This window comes from Piliocolobus tephrosceles, chromosome 19 (genome assembly GCF_002776525.5).
Source record: "Piliocolobus tephrosceles isolate RC106 chromosome 19, ASM277652v3, whole genome shotgun sequence".
Classification (NCBI taxonomy): Eukaryota; Metazoa; Chordata; class Mammalia; order Primates; family Cercopithecidae; genus Piliocolobus; species Piliocolobus tephrosceles.
Window position 1 is genome coordinate 37,280,358 of NC_045452.1, and position 27,187 is coordinate 37,307,544.

A 27,187-nucleotide genomic window follows, 5' to 3' on the forward strand; every position below is an offset into this window, starting at 1 on the left:
ACAAGGTGGGGTGGTCAGGGGAGTGGGAATTTCTCACTGGAGGAGCACTGTCTTAACGTGGTTTTGGATTCTCAGCCTGGTGAAAGTTTACAACTGCCTCCTCCTCTCGTGGGAGGTTCTGTGGTTTTTTGGATATTACCGTGCTGGGTCCCCCACCTGCAATTCTGGGATGCAGGCCCTGCCCCTCCTTTCGTTACCGAAAAAGGGTATTGATCTAGACCCCAAGAGAGGGTTCTTGGATCTGGTGCAAGAAAGAATTCGGGGCGAGTCCACAGAGTAAAGTGAAAGCAAGTTATTAAGAAAGTAAAGAAATAAAAGAATGGCTACTCTGTAGGCAGAGAACCCGTAGGGCTGCTGGTTGGCTCTTTTTCTGTTTATTTCTTGATCATACGCTAAATAAGGAGTGGATTATTCACGAGTTTTCTACCAAAGGGGTGGGGATTTCTCAGAACTGAGCGTTCGTCCCCTTTTCAGACCATATAGGGTAACTTCTTGCCATTGCCATGGCATTTGCAAACTGTCATGGTGCTGATAGGAGTGTCTTTTAGCATGCTAATGCATCATCATTATCATCAGCCAGAGGTCACTTTCGCTGCTGTCTTGGTTTTGGCAGGTTTTGGCCAGCTTCTTTACCACATCCTGTTTTATCAGCAGGGTCCTTGTGACCTGTGCCTTGTGCCAACCTCATAGCTCACCCTGTGAGTAAGGACACTTCACCTACTGGGAGTCCAGCCCAGGGGGTCCCAGCCTCATTTTGCCCAGCCCTTATTTGAGATGGAGCCGCTCTGGCACTAATGCCTCTGACACTTTTGCCGCTGCCCCTGATGCCCCTTCCTTAGTTTCTTCCCCTGGCAGTGCCCCCACTGCCCATACCGCGGGGTCCCGTCACCCGGGCAGGATCCCTCTTAAAAGACCCAGACTGATGTTCCCACTGTGGGTTCTGGTGCATGGGCCATGGAGCCAGCCTCCCCTCCCCCCCGCTTACCCGCCACGGTGCAGCCAGGCGCTGTAGCAGGTGTCCAGGCTGCACCTAGCACCTGGACTGAGCTCTCGGGGGACTGAACAGAAGCACTGGGCCTGGCATGAGGAGGACGTGCTCCCAACGGCTCTCCCTTGGTGGCTTTGGGAATTACAGCACAGCTTTCTCCTAAGGAGTCTTCCCCAACTCCTTTCTCCAACACTTCTCTCTTCTCAGTGTGGCTCAGTGGCTAAACAAAAATCTGTTCCTCTACTCACAACACTCCTGACACCAAATGTGTAGATTTTCTATGGCAAGCAATTTTCTGTTTCTCTGCAGACACCAACTGGGTGTCCTACAATTTAATTCAATTCTGGCACTACCTGGAGTTAGCTCAGATCCCACAGGTAGAAGACCCAGCCCCACAAAACCACCCTCCCACCTTAGACGCCAGGCGCAAATAGTGGGTCCTCAGGTTACCACACTTTTGTCCCACTTGGCTACAAATTGGGGTTTCCATGACACCCTCCTCGGGTTCCATAATTTGCTGTGATGGCTCACAGAACTCAGGGAAACACTGTACTTGGGTTTAGCAGTTTATTATCACACAGATGCACAGCCCGATGAAGAGGGGCGCAGGGCACAGTCTGGAAGGGTCCTGAGCGTAGGAGCTTTGATCTCCATAGAGTCGCCCCTCTCCCAGTACTTGCATGCATTGGTTCACAACCTGGACCCTCCCTGAGCCCTGTCCTTTAGGGCTTTATGGTGCTTCTATAAGTAGATATATAGGCATGATTGATTCACTTATTGGCCATTGGTAATTTGAACTCAATGTCTAGCCCCTTTCCCTTCCCCACAGGCGAGAGGAGGGCAGAAAGTTCCAACCTTCTAACCACAGGGTTGGTGCCTCCAACATCCAGTGTCCATCCTCATTAGCATTCACTCAGGTGGGCTGCAGGGGCTTATGAGGAATAAGAAAGATGCCTCAGCTCAGTGGCTCTGGAATTCAAAGGGTTTTTTTTTTTTGTTGTTGTTGTTCTCTGTGCCAGGAACCAGGGAGGAAGACCAAGTATCTGTTATTCCCCAGTGTCGTCGTCACCGGTTCTTGGCCACTGTGGTCTTATCTTGAGTCCCTTTGGAAATGCGGCATCTGTAAGCCTCAGGCCATGGCCAAAACTGAGACAGAAGTTCCTTTTACTATCCTGCTACTTTAATAGCTTTGTCATTTTGACTTCACCTGAGCGGGATAGTGTAAGTTACAAGCATCAGTTCTGAGTCAGAGAGACTCATGTCAGCTCTGGGGCCTCCTGGCTGCTGGACATCCTCCTCAGTGGTCAAATGGGGTAAAAGGAAGGACCTGCTCATGGGGTGTGGAATAGGAGTAAATGAGAGAATGGGCACAGAGCTCTCTGAACAGCACCTGGTTCGCCGTAAGCATTCTATTGATGTTGGCTGGTGTGTGGTTATTCACCTAGGGAAGGAAGTGCTTTTATTAACTGGCCCTTCATAGCTCTAGTTACTATTCTGTGTGTTTAGCCACTCTTGGGAGGGAAAAGGAGTCACTACCTTGACTTTCAAAGTTCAAAATCTTCCAGAGGGTTAGATATTTTTTTTTGTTGCTTGCTAGCTTTTGCCGTTTTCCATTAACTCTATTCAGGTATAACTTAAATAAATAAAATAGGTGAATGTTAAGCAGACACTTCAGTGAGTATCTGGTAACCACCCAGGGAATCAAGTTGTAGACCAAGGGTCAGCAAACAGCAAACTATGACCCACAGGAAAAATCTGGCCCGTCACTTGTTTTTGTAAATAAAGTTTTACTGAAACCCAGCCATGCTCATTTATTTACCTGTGGTCTCTAGCTGGTTTCACTCTACAAAAGCTGCATTGAGAAGTTGTTGCAGGGACCACCTACACAGCCTAAACAGTGTACTCTTTGGCCCTTTTTAGAAAATATCTGCTAACCATTGCTTATCGACCATTTCCATTATCCCTGGAAGTTCCCATGGAAGTCTTTAATTTTTGCTGATGAACTTAACAGTGCCTTCCCTCTGGCAGAATTGTTGGTGTTGAATGGTTCGGATCCAGTGGCTGAAGTTGCCATTCGACAACTCAGTGAATCTTCAAAGCTGAAACTCAAGTCACCACGGAAGAAAAGCACTATTATCATATCAGGGATCTCCAAGGTACCGTCGTGGTGGCTGGGAGGTGTTTGCATCTGTCAGTGACCTGCTGCTCCTCTGCCCTTGGAAGAAGTTAGCCCAAGCGCTTGGTTAACATCCAGAGAGTTCCATTTACAAATGTCAAATTATGCTCCTCACCCCACAAAGGAATCATGCGTGGTATTGTGTTTATGCAGTTTATCCCATTCACCAAGGACATGGGAGAGTTTCTAATCAGTGACGCTTTACACATTGAGAAGTTGGCAAATCATTTCAAGAAAAATTATTGAAAGAGAGGAACATGACGTAAGACTCCCCTTTGGTACAGAACCTCTACTCTCGTCACCACCCAGTCACGGGGAGCTTACACTTTCCATGTGACACGTTTCCAAAGCCTTTTACTTTTCTGCAGTGAATGTTTATTCCTTTTGTAATCAGAGAGAAATGAAGATCGTAGTGTCCCCCCTGGACATCGCAATCCCTTTCTTCCCTTCTCCCGCTCTGGGACGTCTGCTCAGGGCAGTGGTGGCAGGTGTGTGGTTGGGACGTCTGCTCGGGGCAGTGGTGGCAGGTGTGTGGTTCAGGCTGCGGAGAGGCCAGCCCCTCAGGTGAAGGACCATGTTACAGATCCTTACTCTATTACATTTTTTTAATTTGATTTTTAAATTTTTATCTATTTATTTATTTTGAGACCAGCTAATTGGTTATGAGACTGGCTAATTTTTGTATTTTTGGTAGAGACGGCGTTTCACCACATTGCTCAGGCTGGTCTTGAACTCCTGGGCTCCAGTGATCCATCTACCTTGGCCTTCCAAAGTGTCGGGATTACGGGTGTGAGCCACTGCTGCCGGCCCTTACTCTTTTTTGACATTTCCAAGTGAACAGGTTGAGGGAAAGTTGGGAGATTTCGATTTGGTGTGGGAAGGGGATGAGGAAGAATTGTGGACAAAAGAGTGGGAGGGTGGGCCAGAGGGCACGCGGAAGATGGATTCCTCAGTGACTGGAAGACGGGCCAGAACGGGACCTCGGAGGTGCCAGAGATGAGTCATCAGCCTTGCCGTTGTACCCAGAGGGTGGCCTTGCCCACATCCCAGAGGCAGGCAGGTGGTGTTTTTGGGGCTTCCTCACCCCTCCAGAGCCCCTCAGCAGGGGATCCATGACCTCCCTGGAAGTCCGGGGCCCGGTAGTTGGGTTTTCTTCAGTTTTGGGTGAATGAATGAGCAAAATAAGGACAAGACCCATGGGCATCTCCCATATACTTTTTCTTTTTCTTTTTCTTTTTTTTTTTTTGAGACGGAGTCTTGCTCTGTCACCCGGGCTGGAGTGCGGTGTTTGGATCTCAGCTCACTGCAAGCTCCGCCTCCTGGGTTTACGCCATTCTCCTGCCTCAGCCTCCTGAGTAGCTGGGACTACAGGCGCCCGCCACCTCGCCCGGCTAGTTTTTGTCTTTTTAGTAGAGACGGGGTTTCACCGTGTTCGCCAGGATGGTCTCGACCTCCTGACCTCGTGATCCACTTGTCTCGGCCTCTCAAAGTGCTGGGATTACAGGCTTGAGCCACCGCGCCCGGCCTTTTTCTAAGATCATATTTAAAAATCACGAGGAACTCCTGGATCTTAGTATTTAATGTTCTGAATCCACTGCAGTGATTATTTGTATTGGTGCTCAGATTATCTAATCTTTTTATTATTATTATTATTATTATCATTATTATTTGAGACGGAGTCTCGCTCTGTTGCCCAGGCTGGAGTGCAGTGGTGCAATCTCAGCTCACTGCAAGCTCCACCTCCCAGGTTCACGCCATTCTCCTGCCCCAGCCTCCCGAGTAGCTGGGACTACAGGTGACCCACCACCTCACCCGGCTAATTTTTTGTATTTTTTTTAGTAGAGATGGGAAGATTATCTAATCTTGAGTCAGTGGGCGCTTCCACAGGCCAGCACTTAAGTCAGAACAGCACATTGTGCCTAAGCAAACGCCTGTGTCACTGCCACCCACACCAAGGACAGCATGACTGGCCCTCAGGGAGTCCCCGTGCCCTCCTTCCCAAACTTTCCCCCCTCCAAGGAAGCGCTATCCCGACTCTCAGAGGTTAATTTAGTGCTTAAATATTTTTACACAAAATATAATTTTTGAGAGGCTGCACCAGTGAATTTCTGCTTGCAGGTAACATAAACGTGTGGAGGAACAAAGACAACTGAACCCGAAACACCCACGGCCACTTCCTTTGTGCTGTCGTGGACGCTGAAGGATGGGCTCTCTTGATCTCATTTCTGCGGCTTGTCACAAATGCTCCCACCGCTAGGCCCATCTGCGGGAGGAAGGGGGTTAACCTCTGAGCCCCGGGGGCCACCGCCCAGCTGCATAGGGACCCTGAGCCCCGGCTGTAAGGGAGACCTTTTTTAGCCCAAGCATGAGCAACAGCCGTGATGTATGAGCACCTTCTTCGAGGCCCGCTACTGTGTCTTCTGAGACTTTGAAATCAACTGTTAGAATGTTTTGGAGAGTGCTTTTCAGGTCTTTTCGAACCCTGTCTTCCTTTCACGTAACCCTTGTCATCTTCCCCACCACCCCTGACAGACCTCACTATCTCAGGACCACGATGCTGCCCTGATGCAGGGCTACATGGCCTCTGTGGACAGCACCCACCAGGAGGATGCCCCATCCCATCCGGAGGTGGCCGCAGCCTCTGCCCCACCGGAGGAAGCTGAGTCAGCCCAGGCATCCCTTGCCCCCAAGCCCCAGGAGGATGAGCTAGACTCCTGGGACTTGGAGAAGGAGCCCCAGGCCATGGCATGGAGCAGCCAGGCCCTGCTGGACCCCGACGGTGATGAGCTGTCAGAGAGCTCCGTGAGTGTCTCGGAGCCGGGCGCTGCCAAAAAGCATAAAGGTACCTGCTCCCGAGCCCCCAACCCCGGGCCCCCCACTTGGAGGCTTTGTGCTCATGCTGGCTTCCAAGCTGAAGTCGTCTGCTTTCGTTCCCTTTGTCCCCTTCAAGCTCCCACTGGACCTCACCCCCTGCCCCTCCAGAAACGCCCTGTGCTGACTGTTTGAACCCATGGGGGGCATCTGCAGGTCCTTCTGTGTGAGGGTTGGCGTCATCTCTGCATTTGGGGCCAGTGTGTGTCCATGCATAGAGGCCCCTTCCTCAGTCCAGGCTTGCCCCACCTGGCTTCCCGAGGGGTTACCAAGAGCCCTACACGATGATGGGCCACAGAGACTCAGAGCAAAGCCAGGCAGAGCCTGGGGCTCCTTCCACTGCCAATATGGGCATCTTTGCTCCTTTATGCCTCTCAGAGTCTCCCTGCACCTCAAACAAAACCAGACCTCGCCACCTGACCCTAGGAGGCTCTACGGGGAGAGAAGCTCCTGGGAATAATAAATTGATTAACTTGCTATGTCAGTGGCGAGGAGGTGATCATTTCATTAGTACTGATTGTTTCCATTAGCCCTGAGTTTCAGTGCTTTAAAACTATGAATTCCTCAAGCGTGTGCAGATTTGCTGAGACAGTGTCTTGGCATGAGTAACCTGAATGTATTTGCTAAGGGCATGTAGTCTAAGGGCTTGGGGTCGGTTCCAGATGTGAGACTCACCGAGCCTCAGCATCCTCCTCCATAAGATGAGGAGCGTGGCCGCTGCCTGAGCCCACCTGACTCCACCATTTGGGGGACAAAAGGACATCTCGGTGCAGAAGACAGGACTTGGGGCAAGGCAGGCGAAGCTGTGAGCTCAGGTGAAACTCAGCATTAACTCCTGGCTCTGGCTCTTGTGTCGGGCTCCAAGGCTTTCAGCAGAAATCTCAGGATGTCCTAAGACAGTCTGTGTCGGGAAATCGCAGGGGCTCCTTGGGGGAGCTGTGTTAAGCGCTGCCGTTGCTGCCTCTTGTCCTCTGTTCTTGATGCCATAGGCCAGTGATTCTCAAGCCCAGCACTTTTTCCCCCAGGGAATATAGCAGTGTCTGGAGACACTGTAGTTGTCATAGCTGGGAGTCTGGGGTGCAACGGGCATCTAGTGAATAGAGGCCAGGGATGCTACTCAACGCCCTGCCGTGCACAGGACGCGCCCCCACAAGGCAGCCTCACAGTGCAGCACGCTCTGGTCCCAAATGACTCTGGTGCCAAAGCTGACAGCCTGTCGTGGGCTGGACTGTCCTTGAGTCTGTCCTCGTCCCTTCTCTCCCTGTCTTTGCTTCGTGTCCCTCAGCGATGGCATGGTGGCCGCCCTCTCCTGTGCCCCCGTCCTTACCAATGCAGAGTCGGGATAGGTGCTGGGGGGAAATGGAAAGCTAGAAGAGGAAAGGGAGAAGGAGGAAATTCCTGGATAAGATTTCAGACCCCTTGCATCTGTTTGCCCACTGCCTGGCCTTGGGGCGCTTTATGCACGGATCCCCCTCCACAGAGCTCTTGAGGGCTGTAAGCTGCACACTGACCTCTGCGGTCCTGTGCTCCTGTTAAGAGGCCTTGGCTTGGGTTATGTCAAAGGTGACCTGGTCACCTGACACACACCTGTGGCCTATTCTTTATCTTGGAGACAGTGAGTGCTGGATGAGGCGGGACAGACATGGGCGCATGGTGGGGTAGCTCTTCCTCTCCCTTCACTGATTCGATGGCCCGTTTCCTCTTGTCCTGGCAGAACCCAACCCCCCGTCCGCCCTCCTCATTCCTTCTGAAATGCCAAGCCTCAGTCACCCTGTTCGTGCAAAGATCTGCGTTCCTTCACCCGGTCCCTCCTGCTTCTCTCTGTCCGGTTTCCCTTCTGGAGAGTCTTTCCCTGGGTTTCCATCCTTGCTGTGTCACCCACCCTGCTCCTCTCCCTTCGCGGGCCAGGTGGATGAGGAGTCCTCCCTTTAGGGACTGGGTGTCGGGCAGGTGTGCTGGGGGCTGGTGCTGGCCACCTACAGCACAGGCTCAGAACTCCCCGGAGGCTCGGCAGTTGAGAATGCAGCAGAGAGGCTCAGCCGTGCCGTGCGTTTCACTCCTGTGGCCCTACCATATTGACCCCAGGTTTTTTAACAGGACATATTTGGCTGCAGTTTTATTTATTTATTTATTTATTTATTTATTTATTTATTTATTTATTTATTTTTGAGACGGAGTTTCGCTGTCGCCCAGGCTGGAGTGCAGTGGCCGGATCTCAGCTCACTGCAAGCTCCGCCTCCCGGGTTTACGCCATTCTCCTGCCTCAGCCTCCCGAGTACCTGGGACTACAGGTGCCCGCCACCTCGCCCGGCTAGTTTTTTGTATTTTTTAGTAGAGACGGGGTTTCACCGTGTTCGCCAGGATGGTCTCGATCTCCTGACCTTGTGATCCACCCGTCTCGGCCTCCCAAAGTGCTGGGATTACAGGCTTGAGCCACCGTACCCAGCCTTTTGGCTGCAGTTTTAATTGTTTCCTTCCAGTGTTTTTAAAGAGACTTATAATTAGCATCTCTGTGAGATGTTGTCACAATCTGAGACGATTCTGTGTTATGGGTGCCAAGTCATTTTCATTTTTTGACCAAACATTTTTCAAAACTGGTGATAGAAGGTGTCGTTTTCAAAAACTAAAGCTTGTTTTTTTTTTTTTTTTTTTGTTTTTTTTTGGTTTAAGAACCACCTGTATCTTCTGTCCTGCTAAGGAGTTTGTATTAGGTTTCTGAGAGTGCCTGTGTATTTAGAACCCTCCTGAGGTTCTGCTGGTTGGAAACCAGCCCACACAGGAAATGTATTCCCCAAATTTTGATTTACTTTTAGTTTAAAAAAAGATCAATGAAGTTGGCCACCATTGTGGATAGAGTCAGCACCACTGAACTGTGTAGGTAGAAATGGTTAAGAGGGTATATAGTATGGGTGTGTTACCACAAGCAAGAACAAAAGTTTCAAGGGAGGTTTTGGGAAAAACACTTGAACGGTAAGAAACCTTGCCAAATACCCTGCACAGCGGCGTCCCCTGTGCGTGTGGTGTCTGTAGATGGCTCAGAACCCTTACCCGCGTCCACTCTGATGTTGCTCTTGCATAATTCTTTCTGCCTCTTACTTCTCTTCATCTCATGCTCATTCCCTTTAACTTAAGAGGATCACTATGCCAACCAGAATTAATTGCCTGCACAGTAAGTTATTTTTGTCTTATTTTTTTCAATTAAACGTAGCCATCCTAGGAGTGCAGCCTGTAGCTCAGCAGCCAGCCAACCTGCCTGCCTCGTGTTCCCTCCCGTCTCCGCCTTTCCCCTCCTAGGTTGCTAGTTCCCCATGTTCCTCCTGAAACTGCTCTGGCTGAGGTTGTACAGCGCCTATCGGGTGAGGGCGCTCACTCTGGTACCTGATGTGACCCGGCGACCTCGCTGTGACACCCACAGGAAGAGGCTGATTCCCTTTTTCATCCTCCAGAGCTAAAAAGTAGTCACTTCTATCCATGGACCATCGGTGGTTCCAGTTGAAATCTGATGCTGTTCTTGGGAAGCCAAGGACAATTTTTTTTTTCTTCTGGTCATTGTTTTTCCCATCTGCTGGGTTTTAAGACAGATCCTTCAATTAACTATATATGTTAGACTCTGTAGAGACAAATAGGAATAAATTTGGAAATATTTATGACATTAGAGCTATAATTTAGATGATGTTTAAATTCTTTCCTGTATTTGTTTATACTTCCGCCTTCTCCTGATTTGTTTTTTAAACTTTGTTAGAACCAGGGAAGGACTTTTTTTCTTCTCCCTGTCTCCCATTTAAAATCTTGGTTACTTGCCTCAAATTTCACATAACTACTCCCCAGATTATCTTCAGGAATCTTGAAGCTTGTGGGTGAGGTCTGAATCTTGCTTCTTGCTGTTGGCGTAGAGAAGGTAGCCTGGAGTCAAGGAGTCAGGCTTCCTGAAATCAACATGGCGCCGGCTATTCTTGCCTGTGGCGTGAACTTCACCATCAGCAAAGGGCAACAGTTTCTGCAGGCTCAAAGTCAAGCAGATGATGTGCTTGGTCCAGATCATCCAGATAGTCTGATGATCCAGACCATCAGTTCCTGGATCAGTCAGGGTCCTCCAGAGAAGCAGAACCCATAGGTTACATATTTAAGGAACTGATTCATGAGACTGACAGGTCTGAAATCTGCAGGGCAGGCCACAGACCCCGGCAAGAGCTGATGCTTTAGTCTTGAGGCAGAATTTCTTCCTCCCTGGAAAACCAGTGTTTGCGCTTAGGGCCTTCAGCTGATTGGACGAGGCCTACCCACATTCTCCAGGATGATCTCCTTTCCTTAAAGTCCACTGGCTGGGGTTGTTAACCACATCTACACAGTGCCTTCCCAGCCGCACCTCAGTTCGTGTTCTGTTGAATCTCTGGGTGCTGCGGCCAGGTTGACACAGCGACACCTCACAGGCTTGCTCATCGAGGTGGGCAGACTGGTACATTCCAAGTGGGCAGACTGGTACTTTCCATACGGGGTTACTGCCCAGCAGACAAGAGCGTGCTCCAGTCTCAGCCCCGTCCCTCACAACCACCGTGGGGCTGCTATTTAGTGTGCACTGGCAAATCCGGGGCCGTGTTCTCCCTGCATCGTTTACCCAAAAGGTGACAGTGAACAATCTGCTTCCAAGTCAAGACAGGCTTTCCCATTGCTATCGAGAAAGGGAATGGAATGGCCTCCGTCCGTGTGGTGGTCCTTCATGGCTGACCATGAGTCTGCCTGAGATGAGTCTGCGTGGCTGGAATCCTCTCCTCCCCCGCCCCTGCATGCCTCTCTGGAGACGCAACTCGTTCTAGGAATCCTTCCCAAGCCCTTGCTGGATTAGGGGGCTTTGCTCCGTGAGACCCCAAGGGCTTTGATGTATCCACACTCTCCAGAGTCTCCTCCCCAGCGGCCACAGACTTGCCCCTTTTTCCAGATACCTGGCTGGCCACTTCTCAGACGCTGTCCTTAGCAGCACGGAAGAGCAGGGCCTGGGAACATGAACTTCAGAGCCAGAAAGCCCAGTGTTACACACCCGCCCCGTTAGTGTGCGACCCCAAGACAGCCACCTCTCCAAACCTTAGCTTCCTCATGTGTCCCTACAGAGTCTAGCAGACATACATAGCTAATTAAGGAATCTATCTTAAAATCCCATAGGTAAGAAAACAGTGACCAAAAGCAACCCTAAAAATGGTAGGGATCAGGCCTCCTTCCTCAGAGGCGGCTGGGGGATATCATTGAGGGTCCAGTCTACAGAACTGCAAACCTCAGTCCCCACCCCTCACATGACCATCCCTGTATGAGAAGTTGATGCCATACCCCTAGAAGCTGTGACAAATTATCAGGTTAGGGGAAAGTGCAGGTCACACAAATGATTTCGGGAAGATTTGCACACGGGCACATATGACCATGATCTGGTTTCTGGCATTGATGTTGAACTATGAAATTCAACAAAACAGGCCAGGAGCGGTGGCTCACACCTGTAATCCCAGCACTTTGGGAGGCCAAGGCAGGTGGATCATGAGGTCAGGAGTTTGAGACCAGCCTGGCCAACATGGAGAAACCCCATCTCTACTAAAAATACAAAATTAGCCGGGCGTGGTGGGTCGCACCTGTAATCCCAGCTACTCGGGAGGCTGAGGCAGAAGAGTCACTTGAGCTTGGGAGGTGGAGGTTGCAGTGAGCTGAGATCACGCCACGGCACTCCAGCCTAGGCAACAGAGTGAGACTCCGTCTCAAAAAAAAGAAATTTAACAAAACAGCAGACATGCTCTGGAGAGCATGAGTGAAGATGGAAGAACAGAAAATAACCTTGTTACCAGCCCCTCGGGGTGGGGTGTGGCCCATGGAAGAGGCATAGGGCTCCCTGGGGCGGGGATCTGCCGCCAAAACAAGTTAGTCCCTCAGGGTCTGGACAGACAACAGTCTGGAGCCAGTGGTGTGGTTAAAACAAACATGCCGTGCCAATCTTTCTTGTCTACCATCTTTTTACATGCAGGCTGCAATCCTTGCTATTTCGTCTTAATATGCCAAGAATTAGAATTTTAGGCAGTTTTTATTTTTATTATTTTCTTTTATTTTATTTTGAGACAGGGTCTTGTTCTGTCACCCAGACTGGAGTGCAGTGACAAGATCATAGCTCATTGCAGTCTCAAATTCTTGTGCTCAAGTAAAATACCTGCCTCAGCCTCCCAGGTTTAGACATTTGTAGTTCGATTTCCCTTGCATAACTTAAAGTAACTGCTTGAAAATGTGCATATCCCATTTTATTTTTATTTTTTTTTAAGTTTAATTTTTTTATTTTTATTTTTTAAATAGAGATGGGGTCTTGTTATGTCGCCTAGGCTAGTCTCCAATTCCTGGGCTCAGGGGATTCTCCAAACTTCAGACTCCCCAAGTGCTGGGATTACAGGGCTGAGCCACCGTGCCTGACTCCTATTCCTGTTCTGAGGTCTTTTGAACACAGCCGTACCTTGCCTGTCAGCACACCCCACTTCCCTCTTAACCTGGGCACACCGCGCGTCTCTGGCATGGTGTGGGACCCTGCGGGTGGGCTGCGTCAGCTTCTGCCCACACAGCCCTGTGGTCTGCAGGCCCCCAGAGTGAAGCGTGAAGGAGCATGAGCAGCGGCACACAGGAGAGCAGGTATGGTGCCCGTGTCCTTAGCCCTGGCCTGCCCCTGCGTTATCCGCTGTGGCCTCCGGGTACTCTAAGCATTAGTGGCATTTTGGCCAGACCTGGGCTAGCAGTGGGCAACCCCAGCTGCATGTTTGAAAGACCTGGGATCTTTTGAAAAATGCTCATGCCCGGTGTCCCCAGACCCCCATCATGCCAGATTCTCCAGGAAGGGCCTGCACGCCTGTAGTCCTTAGAGGCCGGCTGATTCGAGGGCTTGGGGCTGAGTACACTGCTCCACCGTCCTCTCCGCTCCCCCACTCCTCCACGTGTCTGCCTGGGTTCTGAGGACTGAACAGGAAGACATGGCGGGCGTTCCTGGATCCTTAAGCCAAATGTACCCCCTCTCCTCCCAGGGCTGTATCAAAGTACCACAAACTGGGTGTTTTCAACACCAGGAGCGCTGATTCTCTCCCTGTTCTGGAGGCTGGAAGTCTGAGCTGCTGGTGCTAGCAGGGCCACCCCTTCTGAGGCCCTGTGGGAAAGCCTGCTCCCGCCTCTCCAGCTCCTGACAGCTGCTGACAACCTTTGGCGCTCCTTGGCTTGTAGAAGCATCACCCTGTGCCCCGCTTTCATCTTCATGTGGTGTCCTTCCTGTGACCCTTCACAATGTCTTCCCCTGTGTGTCTGTCTCTGTTTCTAAATTCCCCCTTTTGATAAGGACGGCAGGCATATTGGATCACGGGCCACCCCGATGATCTAATTTTAGCTTGATGACTTCTGCAAAGACCCCGTCTCCAAATAAGGTCACATTCTGTGAAGTACTGGGGGTTAGGACTGTAACATATGAATTTGGGTGGGGGGGGGGGAGCCAAGTTCAGCCCATAACAGTGTCTCTGCTCATACCTCAGGCCTGACTCCAGACCCCAGGCCAGCTTCAGTACAGGGATGCCTGTGAAATGGACTTTGGAGATGGAGCAGGAAGGAACCTGTCACTGCTGGGGGTTCTGAGACCTTGGGTCTGTGGTTGACCCGGGGGATGGGTTGCTGTTCCCTCCCCCTGGCCTCCATTCCCCCTGGGAAGTGAAGGCGGTGACGTTGGAGCAGTCCAGGTGAAGCTCTTGGATCCACCCTTTCCTCTCCCCTGTTCCACCTGAGAGCCCATGTCCATAGGCCCTTCAGGGCCTCCGAGGTCAGCCTAAAGCAGAGCTTCAAGGCAGGTGCCTACAGATCAGAAATACCATGAGGGTCCCCCTCATCCCCCAACCTCAGGTCACCTGGTGGTCTCAGAGCCCCCTGACAGCTGGGGGTTCCTCTGCCTGGGAGCCCCTATCACCTTGCCCAGGGCATTTCCCCAGCAGGTGCCCTTTGATACAAAGGCAGTTAGCCACATCGGCACCACTGCATCTGCCCCACTGGCCAAACTCCAAAGCCATGTCCAGTTGGGGGTCATTATCCAGCCGTCAGAACATGCCCTGCTGATGGCTGGTTTTTCACGATGTGCTGCATTTTTCAGGGACGTGAATCACTCCAGGAACTGACACTGATGTCCCACAGGTGTACCATTAGGCCTGCGGACAGCAGGGGCGTCATTTACACGTTGATACTACTTACCCTCCTTTTTCATTCCTTTTCCAGCAGTCCCTGAAACCTGCACACAGGCTCCTAACTTTAGATCACTGTAAAAAAAATGTCCAAATGATACATCATAAGAAGTGATTTGGTTGTATTGAGAGAGTCAAGTTTTTAAAAAAATTATGGCCGCTTTGATCAAGTTAAATTCAGTTCATTGCGGCCCTTCATCTTCTCAGTTTCTGTCCTGTATGTAACCTGGGCAGAGCAGATGAGCACAGTAGTTCGTGCTTAGAGTCAGGTCAGGGGCACCTGCTTCTTTCCGCATAGTAGGCTTTGATTATACAAAGATTCATAGGCAGGTCTAGGTCAGGTTTCTCCGACTGCCCTCAGATGCTACAGTTGTTGGTGTGCATTTCATTTAGAAGAGGGAATTGATATTCTTCATCCCCTCCTTTAACCTCCTCAACATGGGTGGCGATTTGCATATGTCATGGCTGTTGAGATGTTTATTGGATATGCCTATCACAAAGGGAATAAATTATCACATTAAGAATAAAGCTCCTCTTCATGATGATCAGACCTGTCTTCTTTCAAAGTCATTACCACCTACATGCAAGTGGTAATGAATTTCACAGGCTGGACTGAAATGCTTACTCCCTCAACCTTGCCAGCCTTGGTTAACAGGATGTTAAACTAATTTGTGAAAAAGCAAATTAGTGGGCTCTTGCACCCACTGCATTAGCTCATACTTGATCTTTAAGGAATCATTGCTGTTGAAATTATTGTTGCTGCTGCTGCTAATTTTTTTCTATTCCATATTCTACTACTTGATGGATATCTATATCCAGATAAATATCTGTATATAGAGATCTGTATGTATCTGTAAACATAGATCAAACGACACAAAATTGAGGTTTTGTAGGCCAAATATGCCCAAGTGACAAACTTCAGATGGCATGGCCTAATAGATATGATAGGATATGGAATTATTTTTTAATAAAATCTTATTCCCAAAAGAGCAACTATTATTTAACATTCCTAAGAAAGTGAATGCCATCGTTCTCAGGGTCTTAATTGGGTTTTATGAGTGTGATGATCCTTTCTGGGGCACAGTACTGCTTTGCCACCTACACCTTTCCTAATGAGGGGAAGTGGGTGGCACAGAGGGGACCCAGGTGTCCTTGGTGTCCCAACCGAGGCAACAGCTGTCTGCCTCCATTTGATCTGATAGAAAATCAGGGATATAAGCCAGGTGTGATGACTCACGCCTGTAATCCTAGCTCCCAGCGCTTTGGGAGGCTGAGGGTCGTGAATCACCTGAGGTCAGGAGTTCAAGACCAGCCTGACCAACATGGTGAAACCCTTTCAACCCTGTCTCTACTAGAAATACAAAAAATTAGCTAGGCATGGTGGTGCGCACCTGTAATCCCAGCCATTTGGGAGGCTGAGGCAGGAGAATCGCTTGAACCTGGCGGTGGAGGTTGCAGTGAGCCAAGATCGCACACACCACCGCACTCCAGCCTGGGTGACAGCAAGACTCCGTCCCAAAAAAAAACAGGAATATAAATACCATCCTTGGAAAGGGATACCAACCGATAGTCCAGGCTTACTGCTCCTACTGTTATAATCTCCTTTCCATTTCATCTTGAAAAATCTCGTTTTGTACAAGCCAGATTCCAGTTGTTTTTTTCTCATGCAGGTAGTGACAGCACATTGAAGTAGTAAACCGGCCCTTTGTTTGAGGCATTAGAGCCTCCTTTTCCCTTTGTCCCATTGGAGCAGTCATTCAGCCCCTCATTCCCCGCCCACTTGACCAGCCCCTGTGCTTCCCTCTTCCAGGAGGAATTCTAAGGAAAGGGGCAAAGCTGTTCTTCCGCCGGCGGCATCAACAGAAAGACCCGGGCATGAGTCAGTCACACAATGACCTTGTGTTCCTGGAGCAGCCAGAGGGTTCCCGGAGGAAAGGCGTCACCCTCACCAGGATCCTGAACAAGAAGCTGCTCTCCAGGCACAGAAACAAGAACACCATGAATGGTGCCCCCGTGGAGCCCTGCACATAGCGCCTGAGGTCATCACCTCCAAGCCAGAAGACGTGCACCCGCGTTAACTACCCTCACCAGGACGCAGCCAGTGTGCCCGCCACGTGTCCAGATGCCCCGCTTGTCTTGCTGGGTTTCTTCCAACCATCTAGTCTTTTAAAGGGAAAACAAAATCTGAGTCTCCAGCCAGGAGGTTTCCCCCAGAGAGGATAAAAAGCCCAACTCGCCAGCCACCAGATGCCAAATGAGACTTGACAGCCACAAAGTCTGGGCTGTGCTCAAAGCTAAGAGTTAGACTTCAATATTAGAAGGAGATTCACATTATAAGTGAAATAATATACTCTAATGGATTGTGGAGGGCAGGTTTGAGGGACTCAGTTTACCTGTTCTACACTAACAAGTGTTGTTTTTGGTCCATGCCTGGACCATGTCACAAAACAGAGGTGCCCCGCTGTGCTGTCACTGTGAATGGAAAGGGTGGGTCACCTCTCCTCATCTGCTGCTTGGAATAAAAAATGCAGCTGGCCCTGAGTACCGGGAAGTGGAACATAGCCAGGATGTGGATAAACAGAGAAATTTTGATAGGAATGGAGACGTTATGACAGATGTAGGAAGTCATCTACCTTTGATATTAGCCATAGAACTTGAACACTAACTATATCCTATGCATAGTATGCAGAACACTTTTCTAAGTTTACTTTGAGCCTACTTGCAAGTGGAAGATATATATATTCTCACATGGTTTTTACATTTTTCTCTATTGTGTTAAAAGCTCTAATAATACTAGTGGAGAAGCTGACATCCAAGTTTTTTTTTTCTCCCGCCTGTCATACTTGCTAAACAAGAGCACAGCAGGCCTGTCGGATGAAGTCAGGAGCCATACGTGACCGCTCGTACCACACGGTAACCAAACACATACATGGATTTTGCCAAATGCTGCCAGTAGCCAAAACAAAGTCCTTCTAGGGCAATGGAGGAAATTATTTTGTGTCTCAGGTGTCAGTCTTTGGAATGAAAGTTTAATAACAAATGGGCCAAACTTGCAGGAAATTCCTTCTATGAGCACTTCAGAATTTTGCTGTGAACAGTCCTCTTGGACACAGGTTGGGGTGCCCATTGTTTGGGTTTGTTTTGGTGGAAAACGTGATCACCTGGCACACCATTTGAATATCCCTAAGTATCATTCCAGTCGCTTTCCTCATCCGTTGCCTTTCTGTTCAGTTCATTCACAGATTTCACTTTGGTCTGCCCTGAATGTGCCACTTCCAGTAGACATGCTGGTTAAAGAACAGTCATCATTGGGGTGAAGTGTTTTTGACAGTTTAATATGATTCACTTTTCTCCAAAGAAGATGTAAAAGGCCGTTATGAAAGCTTGACTTCTGTCACGGAGATGGAAATGGGTGAGATTCCTTCCGTAGGCTCTTTTGTTAATCCTTAAACATGAAATACTTCGGGGGTAATAGAGCCACTGGTGAGTCAAAACCTATATAAAAACCAAAATTATAGGATTTTTTCTTTTATAGTGAAAACCTGTATAAAAACCAAAATTATGGGATTTTTTTCTTCTTTTTTAGGGGGAGAGATTAGAAAACGACATTAGGAATTTCACTTTAAAATGCGCATTACAAATTTCTTAGGTGTTCCAGGAATTATCAAGTGACTTTAAAATGACTTTTTCAACCTGCTTTGTTTTCAAAAATTATATTCCAGTTTTAATCATTGTAAAAAATGCACCTGGAGTTTCAAAATATGTGAATACTACCAAGTTTCTGTCCCCAAAGTCAGGCATCACTGCTAGTCTTTTGGGACAGATGGGACAGATGTTCACTTGAATGTGTTACTTGAAGTTTTATTGCTCTTGGCCATGTGGTAAAAAGAGCCTGAGACATATAAGAATTCCCAGAGGGTATTATGTGTCAGAATTTCGGACACTGATGAGAAGTTTTTAATTGTTCTTTTTTATTTGATTTTGGAATTCAGGTGTACTCTATTCAAGTGCGAGGAAATCAGAAGTTTTTAAAAATTTTTTTATTTAAAAAATGTTTTCTTCGAGACGGAGTTTCACTCTGTTGCCCAGGCTGGAGTGCAGTGGCGGCTCACTGCAACCTCTGCCTTCTGGGTTCAAGCGATTCTCCTGCCTCAGCCTCCCAAGTAGCTGGGATTACAGGCGCCAGCCACCACACCCAGCTAATTTATTTGTATTTAGTAGAGATGGAGTTTCACCATGTTGGTCAGGCTGGTCTCGAACTCCTGACCTCAGGTGATCCTCCCACCTCGGCCTCCCAAAGTTCTGGGATTATAGGCATGAACCACCATGCCGGCCCCAGAATTTTGTATTAAGCCTTCTTGCTCTTAAAAAAAAAATAGTTTTTAACTATTCCATTTCCAGATGAATCCCACGAGCACTGCTTACTGTTGAATACCTAGGTGTAGGGCTCTGCTTCCTGTAGACACACTCACGTTGTCTCCGTCCAATGGCCTTTTCTGAAGTTACAGAAAACAGCAATGTGGGAGGGAGTTCATGAAGCAAAGGCAAAGGAAACACGTAGGCTAGCTTCAGGGTAGCACCGTGAGAAATGGGCTGTATTGATACTGTGAATGTTTCTTTCCCAAGCTGTTTTGTACAGGTTTTTTTTTTCATGGTGTAGGGTATTTATGATAAAGTAAATGTTGTGAAGGTTAAAGATAAATTAAGATTATCCACCAAATGCTAAAAATACGTGTAAATCACCTTTATCGTCTCACCTCTTCTACGAGCTTTTGTGGCTTGAGGGCTTTTGTTTTTGGCTTTTGTCTGGATGAAAGTTTTGCCGGGTGGTGTTTTAAAAGCGATTCCTCATGAACACTAAGATTAACTGTGTCTGTATCTCTGGAACTGGGTGCTCATGTCGGTTTTAATGAGCTTGCAACCCTTCCCGGTTTGCTTTGTTTAAGGAGGTGCCTCTGTTCTTTGTGGAGGAGTGAAATGGAGCTTTCAGTGTGTGTGTGTGTGGTATGTGTGTCTGCACACAGGTGTGTGTTATTGTAGCAATAACAAAAGTAGCCATCTTCTTGTTCCTGCTGAAAACCTGCTGTGAGAGTTTTGACAGAGCAGTTTATTTGAATCAAGTTTCAAGTCTGAGTTCAAAACCAGCCCCGATCCCTTGGGACCGAGGGCCACTCAGTGGCACCTTGGTGCCCATTTAGATTTTTGCTTGGGTTTTACTGGCCACCTCTACAGACAAGAGTTGCAAAGTTGCTTTGAGCAGAGAGGGAAAGATTCTTGTACACTGCTGGCCACCGAAGGCCGGTGTTTCCTGGGTAATAATCTCACGGCTCTTGACCTGGAAACTTCAGAGTACAAATTGGTGGACGGTGGAAGTCAGGACATGTATCTCCGTCCGATGGAAAACAGACCTCGGGGCTGGTATAAACCCTGCTGCCAGGCCCTCTCCCCACTGCCCCAAACCGGCCCAGACACGATGACCAAAGCAGCCTGCACAGGGCGAGGCCCCTGCGGAATCCTGCAGAGCAAACTCAGGTTACTTTGGGTCCGTGACTATTTGCGTTGGAAACACAGTACACTGCCCCGTTCTCTCAGCAGCTGGGCAGTAGTGCACCATTCATCATTGAGGCTTGTGGTTTGTCGTTTACCACTGTTATGTCAAAACTGCATTGTAAAAAGAGAAGAAAATGGCAGGTTTTCCAGGTCTGCGGAAGGGTTTGGCCTGACACTGGAGTGCGGTGATGAACTTACGTGACAATGATTGTATTCCTCAATAGCACTTTAAATGCCGAAGACAGTCCTGCACCAAGCCTGCGCGGGCTTGGGTGGGTTCCTTTGGAGAAGATGTGGCTGGAACACAAACAATCTTTGAAGAAATAAATGTGCACACAGAACACTACACGCTGAGTTGTTTTTCCTGAGTCCTGTTCTGTCTTAGAAATCCCAGGGTCTTCTCTGAGCGTCCCTTTCATCAGGTCACTGAAAGTGACCAACCATCACAGCCAATTAACGTAAAAGAAGAGGCAGGCTGGGAGCGGTGGCTCGTGCCTGTAAATCCCAGCACTTTGGGAGGCTGAGGCAAGGGATCACTTGAGGTTAGGAGTTTGAGACCAGCCTGGCCAACATGGTGAAACCCCGTCTCTACTAAAAATACAAAAATTAGTGTTAGTGGTGGTGCATGCCTGTAGTCCCAGCTACTTGGGAGGCTGAGACAGGAGAATAACTTGAACCCAGGAGGCAGAGGTTGTAGTGAGCCAAGATCGTGCCGTCACACCACTGCACTCCAGCCTGGGCAACAGAGCAAGACTGCGTCTCAAAATAAATAAATAAATGAAAATTTAAAAATAAAAGAAGAGGTGGACATTGCCTTGCGCTTGCTTAGTCCTTGCTGTGTTCTTTGCAAAGGACTTTCCTAACGTGCTTCTTACATGATTTTAAGCCGGTTAGCGTCCTTTCTAGGCCTGGGGCTAAAATCATTAACTATAGAAAGTATTTCCAGGGGGCTGGGCGCGGTGGCTCACACCTGTAATCCCAGCACTTTAGGAGGCCGAGGTGGGCGGATCATCTGAGGTCAGGAGTTCGAGACCATCCTGGCCAACATGGTGAAACCCCATCTCTGGGCTTGGTGGCACTTGCCTGTAATCCCAGCTACTTGGGAGGCTGAGGCAGGAGAATTGCTTGAACCTGGGAGGCGGAGGTTGCAGTGAGCCAAGATTGCGCCACTACACTCCAGCCTGGGCAACACAGTGAGACTCTGTCTCAAAAAAAAAAAAAAAAAAAAAAATTCCAGTGACCCTTGGGTCAGGGTAACTGTGGATGCTACATGTCAGGGACTGTTGGCCTGGACTCCCCCAGCAGCAGAGCCCAGCATGCGGTGGCCTGAGGGTGACACACTTGGGAAGTGCCAACAGAGTGCCGAAGTCCGGCCGAGGGAGTGGAACGGGGGTGAAGCCCACACGAGGGTGTGTGTCAGGTGGTCCACCCGTGAAGGGCAGCTGTGTCCCCACGCCATCCACAGGGACCTTCTGAGGAGCTCTCTTCACTTGGCATCGGGGGACGCACTCATCCACCCTTGGACTTCACTGTCCATTCCCCACCGCAGTGGGTGGCCCAGGCACATGCAGAGGGGGACGGGGGGACAGGTATCTGGCTGGGCCACAGGTGGAAGCGTGTCTGCTCTTGCCTGGGGCTCACGGTGGTTCTGGGATGGAGGCGATGGAGTCGGGTCACAAACGTGTCCTGCGGGTCCCATGCAGGCATCTTGCCTCCTTTGTAGTCATCAGTGCCTGTGGTCTCCCTCGGTCTTCATTCCCCCTGCGGTGCCCAGACAGCAGAGCACGTGGAGAGCTGGTGTCCTGGAGGAAGCTACTGGACAGGCCCAGCCTCCTGCGCACACACCGCCCGCCCCACCTCTCAGCTGTCCCGCCCACTCACTGATGCTTCCCAGCTGGGTTCCAGGTCGTCTGCTCCATTTCCTGGGCACCGCAAGGTGGTGGTGGCAGTGCCTCTTGTTTGGAGTTAGAAGTGGTTCAGAACCCCGTGATGGAACTGTTGCTTCCTCTGTGTGGCCAGCGGGACCCACTTTGTGCTGATCCTCCAGGAGGAGGCTGGACGGAGTTGCTGGAGGCCGAGCTTGTCCTAATTTGCCAACTTTCCTAAGCTGATCACCTCCAGGTGAGCACTGTGTTCTTGCAAATGCGTCTCCACTGCCCAGATTAATCCAACTCAACCACCCTCGGTCATTCTGGAGTGCGCATCCTCGTGCCCAGCAGTTCACACTCACTCTTCGAATGGTCTAACCCAACTCAAGCCCTGCCTTCCCCACGAAGGAGCTTCTCTGCAGGCTGTGGAATCGGCATGCTTGCAGGGGCGTGGTTCAGGCCTCCTGCTCTCCGGCTTAGCTGTCCTGCATTGCTCTCATTTCCTATATCCCCCGGGGCTTCGTACAGTCACTGCCCACCTAGCAGAGCAAGGACAAAGGTCAGCTGATGACCCTTACGTGACCACAGCAGCTTTGTTTCCACCCACCTCACCCCCCCTCACCCAGGACCTGGTGCTGGTGGCAGAGCAGGACGCTGGAGGGGATGACCACATGCTGTTTTGACCTTAGCACCCCTACAAAGCCAGGGTGGTGTGTGTATGTCAATCAAGTTTATTTTTAAAATGCAGATCACTCACCAAAGGGGCTAGACACTAGGATGGCTGACATAGCACAGTGATCCCCCTAGAGAGAAAGCTGCTGAGGCCGGACCCTCCTCCCAGTGATGACCTAGAAACATCAACTTTCCTCCACTGCCTTCCCCAGCTCCACACTGTGACGGTCCACAGTGGAAACTACGAGTCACACCCCGCTGTAACAGGCATTCAAAACTAGTTGCCTATGTATTTATAGATCTATATTAACATCATTGATATTTATAAAGTTGGATGTGCAGGTATCTTGGGCACCTTAATAGAAGGGTTATCAGCTGGTGATCATCATTGCTGTACCAGGTGGAGCATCGCACTAAGCCTGGGGGATTTATTAATTTATAGTCTAGCTCGGTAGCAAGCATAGCTTTTATAAAAGGACAGGCACAGTGGCTCACGCCTGTAATTCCAGCACTTTAGGAGGCCAAGACGGGTGGATCACCTGAGGTCAGGAGTTCAAGACTAGCCTAGCCAACATGGTGAAACCCCGTCTCTACCAAAAATACAAAAATTAGCCAGGCATGATGGCGCATGCCTGTAATCCCAGCTACTTGGGAGGCTGAGGCAGGAGAATCGCTTGACCTGGGAGGCAGAGGTTACAGTGAGCCGAGATCACGTCACTGCACTCCAGCCTGGCGACAGAGTGAGACTCCATCTCAAACAAATAAATAAAGTTAGGGAAAGACTTGAGATCACAACAATAGCTAATAATAATTTCACACTCACTATGTGACAAGAATTTTTTAAATAATTTTATATGTAGTGCCTCATATATTCTCTGAAACAACTCCATGAGGCATGATCTATTTCACCTTTACAGGTTAAGAAACTGAGGCACAGAGAGGTTAAGTAACTTGCCCAAGCTGACAGCTGGCTAGACCAGAATTTGAGCGCTGGCTGTTTGCCTGGAGAACCTCTGCTCACAGCCGCGAGTCTCTGGCTCTGCCTGTGTCAATTGGAGACAGATTAAGGACTACGGCGTGCGCTCGCGCGCTCTCTCTCTCTGTCTCTCTCTCTCTATATATATATGTATATATTTTTAGAGGGAGTCTCACTCTTGTCATCCAGGTTGGAGTGCAGTGGCATGATCTCGGCTCACTGCAATCTCCGCCTCCCACGTTCAAGTGATTCTCCTGCCTCAGCCTCCCAAGTAGCTGGGATTACAGGTGCCCGCCACCACACCCGGCTAATTTTTTGTATTTTTGGTAGAGACAGGATTTCACCACATTGGCCAGGCTGGTCTCAAACTCCTGACCTCAAGTGATCCACCCGCCTTGGCCTCCCAAAGTGCTGGGATTATAGGCGTGAGCCACCGCACCCGGCCAAAGATTTTTAACAATTTTATATATATATATAAAAACTGGTGTAGTAGAGTCAGGCATATGATACATTTTATTTGTTGAGTTAAACAAATGTTTAAAAACCACGAAAGACTAGCATGAGGAAAAGGCTGGTCTCCTTCCCTGGAACCAGGATAAATCACTGAGGAAGTCAGAGGCAGGGCCAAGACTAAAATTCAAGTCACACAACAGTACTCTCTGAAAAATCTACATACTCCTATGATAAAGGTCTACTAAATTGTCCCAATATATCATCCCCTACTTTGTGGATATGTAAGCAACTGTGAAACGTGTCTCTAACCTGGTGATTCACTGTGCCATGAGGCCCACTGCCAGTGAATAAGGTCAGCAATTACTCTTCCAGGATAATATCAAAAAATTAAAGTTTTTTGAACTTCAATGCTGCCTGTTTGGGGTGAGAATAACACAAAGTGAGAGTCAATGTTTCATATTTAGTAGGAATTATTTGCTGATGATCAGACTTCCCTCTTTATGAAAAAATTAGCCAATTTTTTTTTTTTTTTAATTAAAAGCTGGAGGTGGCTGGAGAGGTGATTAAGGATGTCCATCATGCTTTGCACAGGAGTAGGTTTGTATTTAAATTATAACAAAACCGGAGCCAAGGAGACATGCTAATTGGAAAAGTACTGATCTAAGGCAGGCAGGCCATCCACAGGACTGCGGGCGTAGCCCTCAGTGATTAATTACATCTTAATCCCATCTAGTATCCGTTCAGGAAGAAGTAAGTAGTGCTCACAAGGAAATTCACTGACAGCCACAGAAGCTCTTGTCTGTTGTTTTTTAAATTTTCAACTCAAACCTATGGAACAACCCATATAGCCTTCACTTACATTCACCAATTTTGCCGTATCTGCTCTCTGTCGGTCTCTATCTGTCGTGTTTGCAGATATCATGGTATTTCTCCCTAAATCCTTCAGAACAATTTGCTGAGAACAATGAATGGCACCGGCTATCATACTTTCAATACAATGATCACCCTTAGGAAGTTTAACATTGATCCAGTACTATTATCCGGTATCACCGTTCATGTTCCCATTTCCCCAATAACAACCTTTATAGTTGTTTTTTCTTTTTTTCTGCCCATTATTCAAAGTTGTATATTGCATTAGTTGTTAATAATGAACATTTGACACTTTAAGCAACAATTTTTTTTTTAAATTTTGGAGATGAATCTGCCTTAAGAGGTATTATTTCTAGACTGCACTGAAGGAGTATAGCGGACACATTGACAATCTTCTCGAAGATGAGATGTCGTTGTGTAAGTGAATTCCAGCCGTGGGCTGTATGTAGTAATAGGAGAAATGGCTTGGGGGAGGTTGAAGTCTGGTTTACTTTCAGTTATTTGCACTTGCCGTGGACCTGTCACTTTTTTTCTGTAAAAAACCTTTTATTCACATATGCCGAGGGCTATTTCATGTCCTGAGGCCCAGAGAACCAGTCATCTGGCCATTTTTGAACAGTGAGTGATGTCACTGGAGGTGCCTGTGTAGAGGGAATGTCCATTAGCTGTAGTGGTGGTGGTGGGAGTGAGGTTGGGCGGAGACCTGAATACAGAGAAGGTTGTGGAAAACCTGGGAAGTGTCTGAAGATGGAGTACGGAAGGCCTTGGGAACAGGCTTGAGGGACAGGAGGCTGGAGGGAGGTGTGAAGTCCCGGGTGGGGACAAGCAGGGAGATGATGGACGCCGGGGATGCTCCAGAAAGGTCTAGGCCATGGGATGGCCTACTGTAGTGCAACACGGAAGCCACTGTAGAATGCTGGGCCAGGAGATAAACCAGCCTTCACAGAGCAACTTGCCTAATCTGTCTCCGGCTGCCTGGCGTTGCAGCCTGGGTGTGTGCCCAGGTGCATCCAACACTTCCCATGGGATGGCACGTAGTTATGACTAACCTTTATACATATGCCATTCATACAAGTGAGTCCGTCTCTGGCATCATTCTTGATGTGGGTCAAAGGCTATGTGCATTTAGAACTTTTATGGATATCCACAAATTATCTCAATGGAAGCTATACTAATTTATTCTCCTACCAGCAAAGGAGAGAGCTTGTTTCTCCAGTCAAAATTATGCTAATAAACTTTTTTTTTCTGTTTTTTTGAGACAGGGTCTCACTCTGTTGCGCAGGCTGGAGTGCAGTGGCACGATCACAGCTCACTGCAGCCTCCAACTGTGGAACTCAAGTGACCCTCCTGCCTCAGCCTCCTGAGTAGCTGAGATTACAGGCACGCGTGCCACAGAGCCCAGCTAAGTTTTTTAGAGACAGGGTCTGGCTATATTGTCCAGGCGGTATTAAACATTTAAAAAAGCCTTTGCTAATCTAATAAAAATGATCTCACTGCGACTTTGTTTTTTCTCTTATTACAGCGTAGTTGAATAGCTTATATGCTTAAGAACCATTGAATTTCCTACGAACTGTCTGTCCATCCATATACTTTGCTCATTTTTCTATATACATATATATTTTTATTGGTTCACAAGAGTTTCACATACATGAGGGAAACGAGCCCTTTTGTGGTATCAATTTATTTAAAATCATTTTTCCCGGTTCATCACTTATCTTTACGAATGGAGGTTTTTGCCAGGCAGCAATCAGCAGTGAACAAGGCAGTCGCCTCTCTGAATGGGGGCGGCCAGGACTAAGGTGAAAAGTCTGTCCCTTCTCCGTCTCACGTTTTGTGATGGAACACACACTTGGTGGAGGGGGTCAAGAGAGGCGACACAGGCCCCCAGGGAAGAATGGAGATCCAGGCCCGCGGCTGGCCCCGTGCTCACCCGTCGCGTGGCGGAGCCCGCCCGGCCAGACTCCCCTCTGGGCCCCTCGCGGGCACAGAGCTCGTGTCCCAGGGCCCCGCCGGCCAAATCCAGAGGTCACCGTGAATGTGAGCAAGTCCCAGGCCTGTTCTAGAGAAACACTCGACCCACCCACCGCCACCACTCCCCAATCCCGCAAGAAATGCGTCCGGGGAGAGGTGGAGGGAACTGCCTGCGAGCGTGGGCGGCGGGGCCGTGCCACGTGGGAGGGGGCCGCGCGCGGAATTCCCTCCGGCCAGCCCCGCCCCGCGCGCGCCCGCTGCCCCGTCCACGCAGCCCGCGCCCTGCAGTCCTACCCGCAGGACACCCGGCCGCGCCAGCGTCTCGCCTGCGCCCCTCGCGCCCGGCCGCGGACTACAAGTCCCGCCATGCCCCGCCACCGCCCCCCGGCTTCCGGTGCTGCGCAGTTTCCGGAGCGGATCGCAACCCGGAGTCCGGATCCGATCCCGCTCTGCACATTCCAAAGGCAGGTAAAGCTCCGGGCCCTGCGCCCGCCGCCCGCCCCGGCGCGCGTCCCGTCGGCCCCGGTCCGCGCCCGCCACCCCCACGAGCCCCGGCGCGCCCCGGGCCCGCCG

The 27,187-nt window shown here is 49.4% G+C and overlaps 2 protein-coding genes across 9 annotated transcripts in view; both read left to right on the forward strand.

Moving 5' to 3' along the window:
* Nucleotides 1-20,150, forward strand: part of C2CD2 (C2 calcium dependent domain containing 2) — a 70,693-nt gene extending 50,543 nt beyond the window's left edge. Inside the window, exons 12-14 of the mRNA XM_023192004.1 lie at nt 3,017-3,144; nt 5,697-6,006; nt 16,065-20,150. Of these exons, the coding sequence (XP_023047772.1) occupies nt 3,017-3,144; nt 5,697-6,006; nt 16,065-16,285 (659 nt within the window). The 3' untranslated portion in view covers nt 16,286-20,150. The remainder of the gene's footprint in view (nt 1-3,016; nt 3,145-5,696; nt 6,007-16,064) is intronic.
* A 6,852-nt stretch (nt 20,151-27,002) lies between these two features.
* PRDM15 (PR/SET domain 15) overlaps nt 27,003-27,187 on the forward strand; it is a 75,217-nt gene continuing 75,032 nt past the window's right edge. For 6 of the 8 annotated variants that reach the window (XM_023191894.2, XM_023191897.2, XM_023191920.2 and 3 more), the window contains exon 1: nt 27,003-27,082. The gene's annotated coding sequence lies outside the window, so the exon portion shown is untranslated. The remainder of the gene's footprint in view (nt 27,083-27,187) is intronic. The other 2 variants (XM_023191989.2, XM_023191965.1) reach the window with 2 other exon arrangements.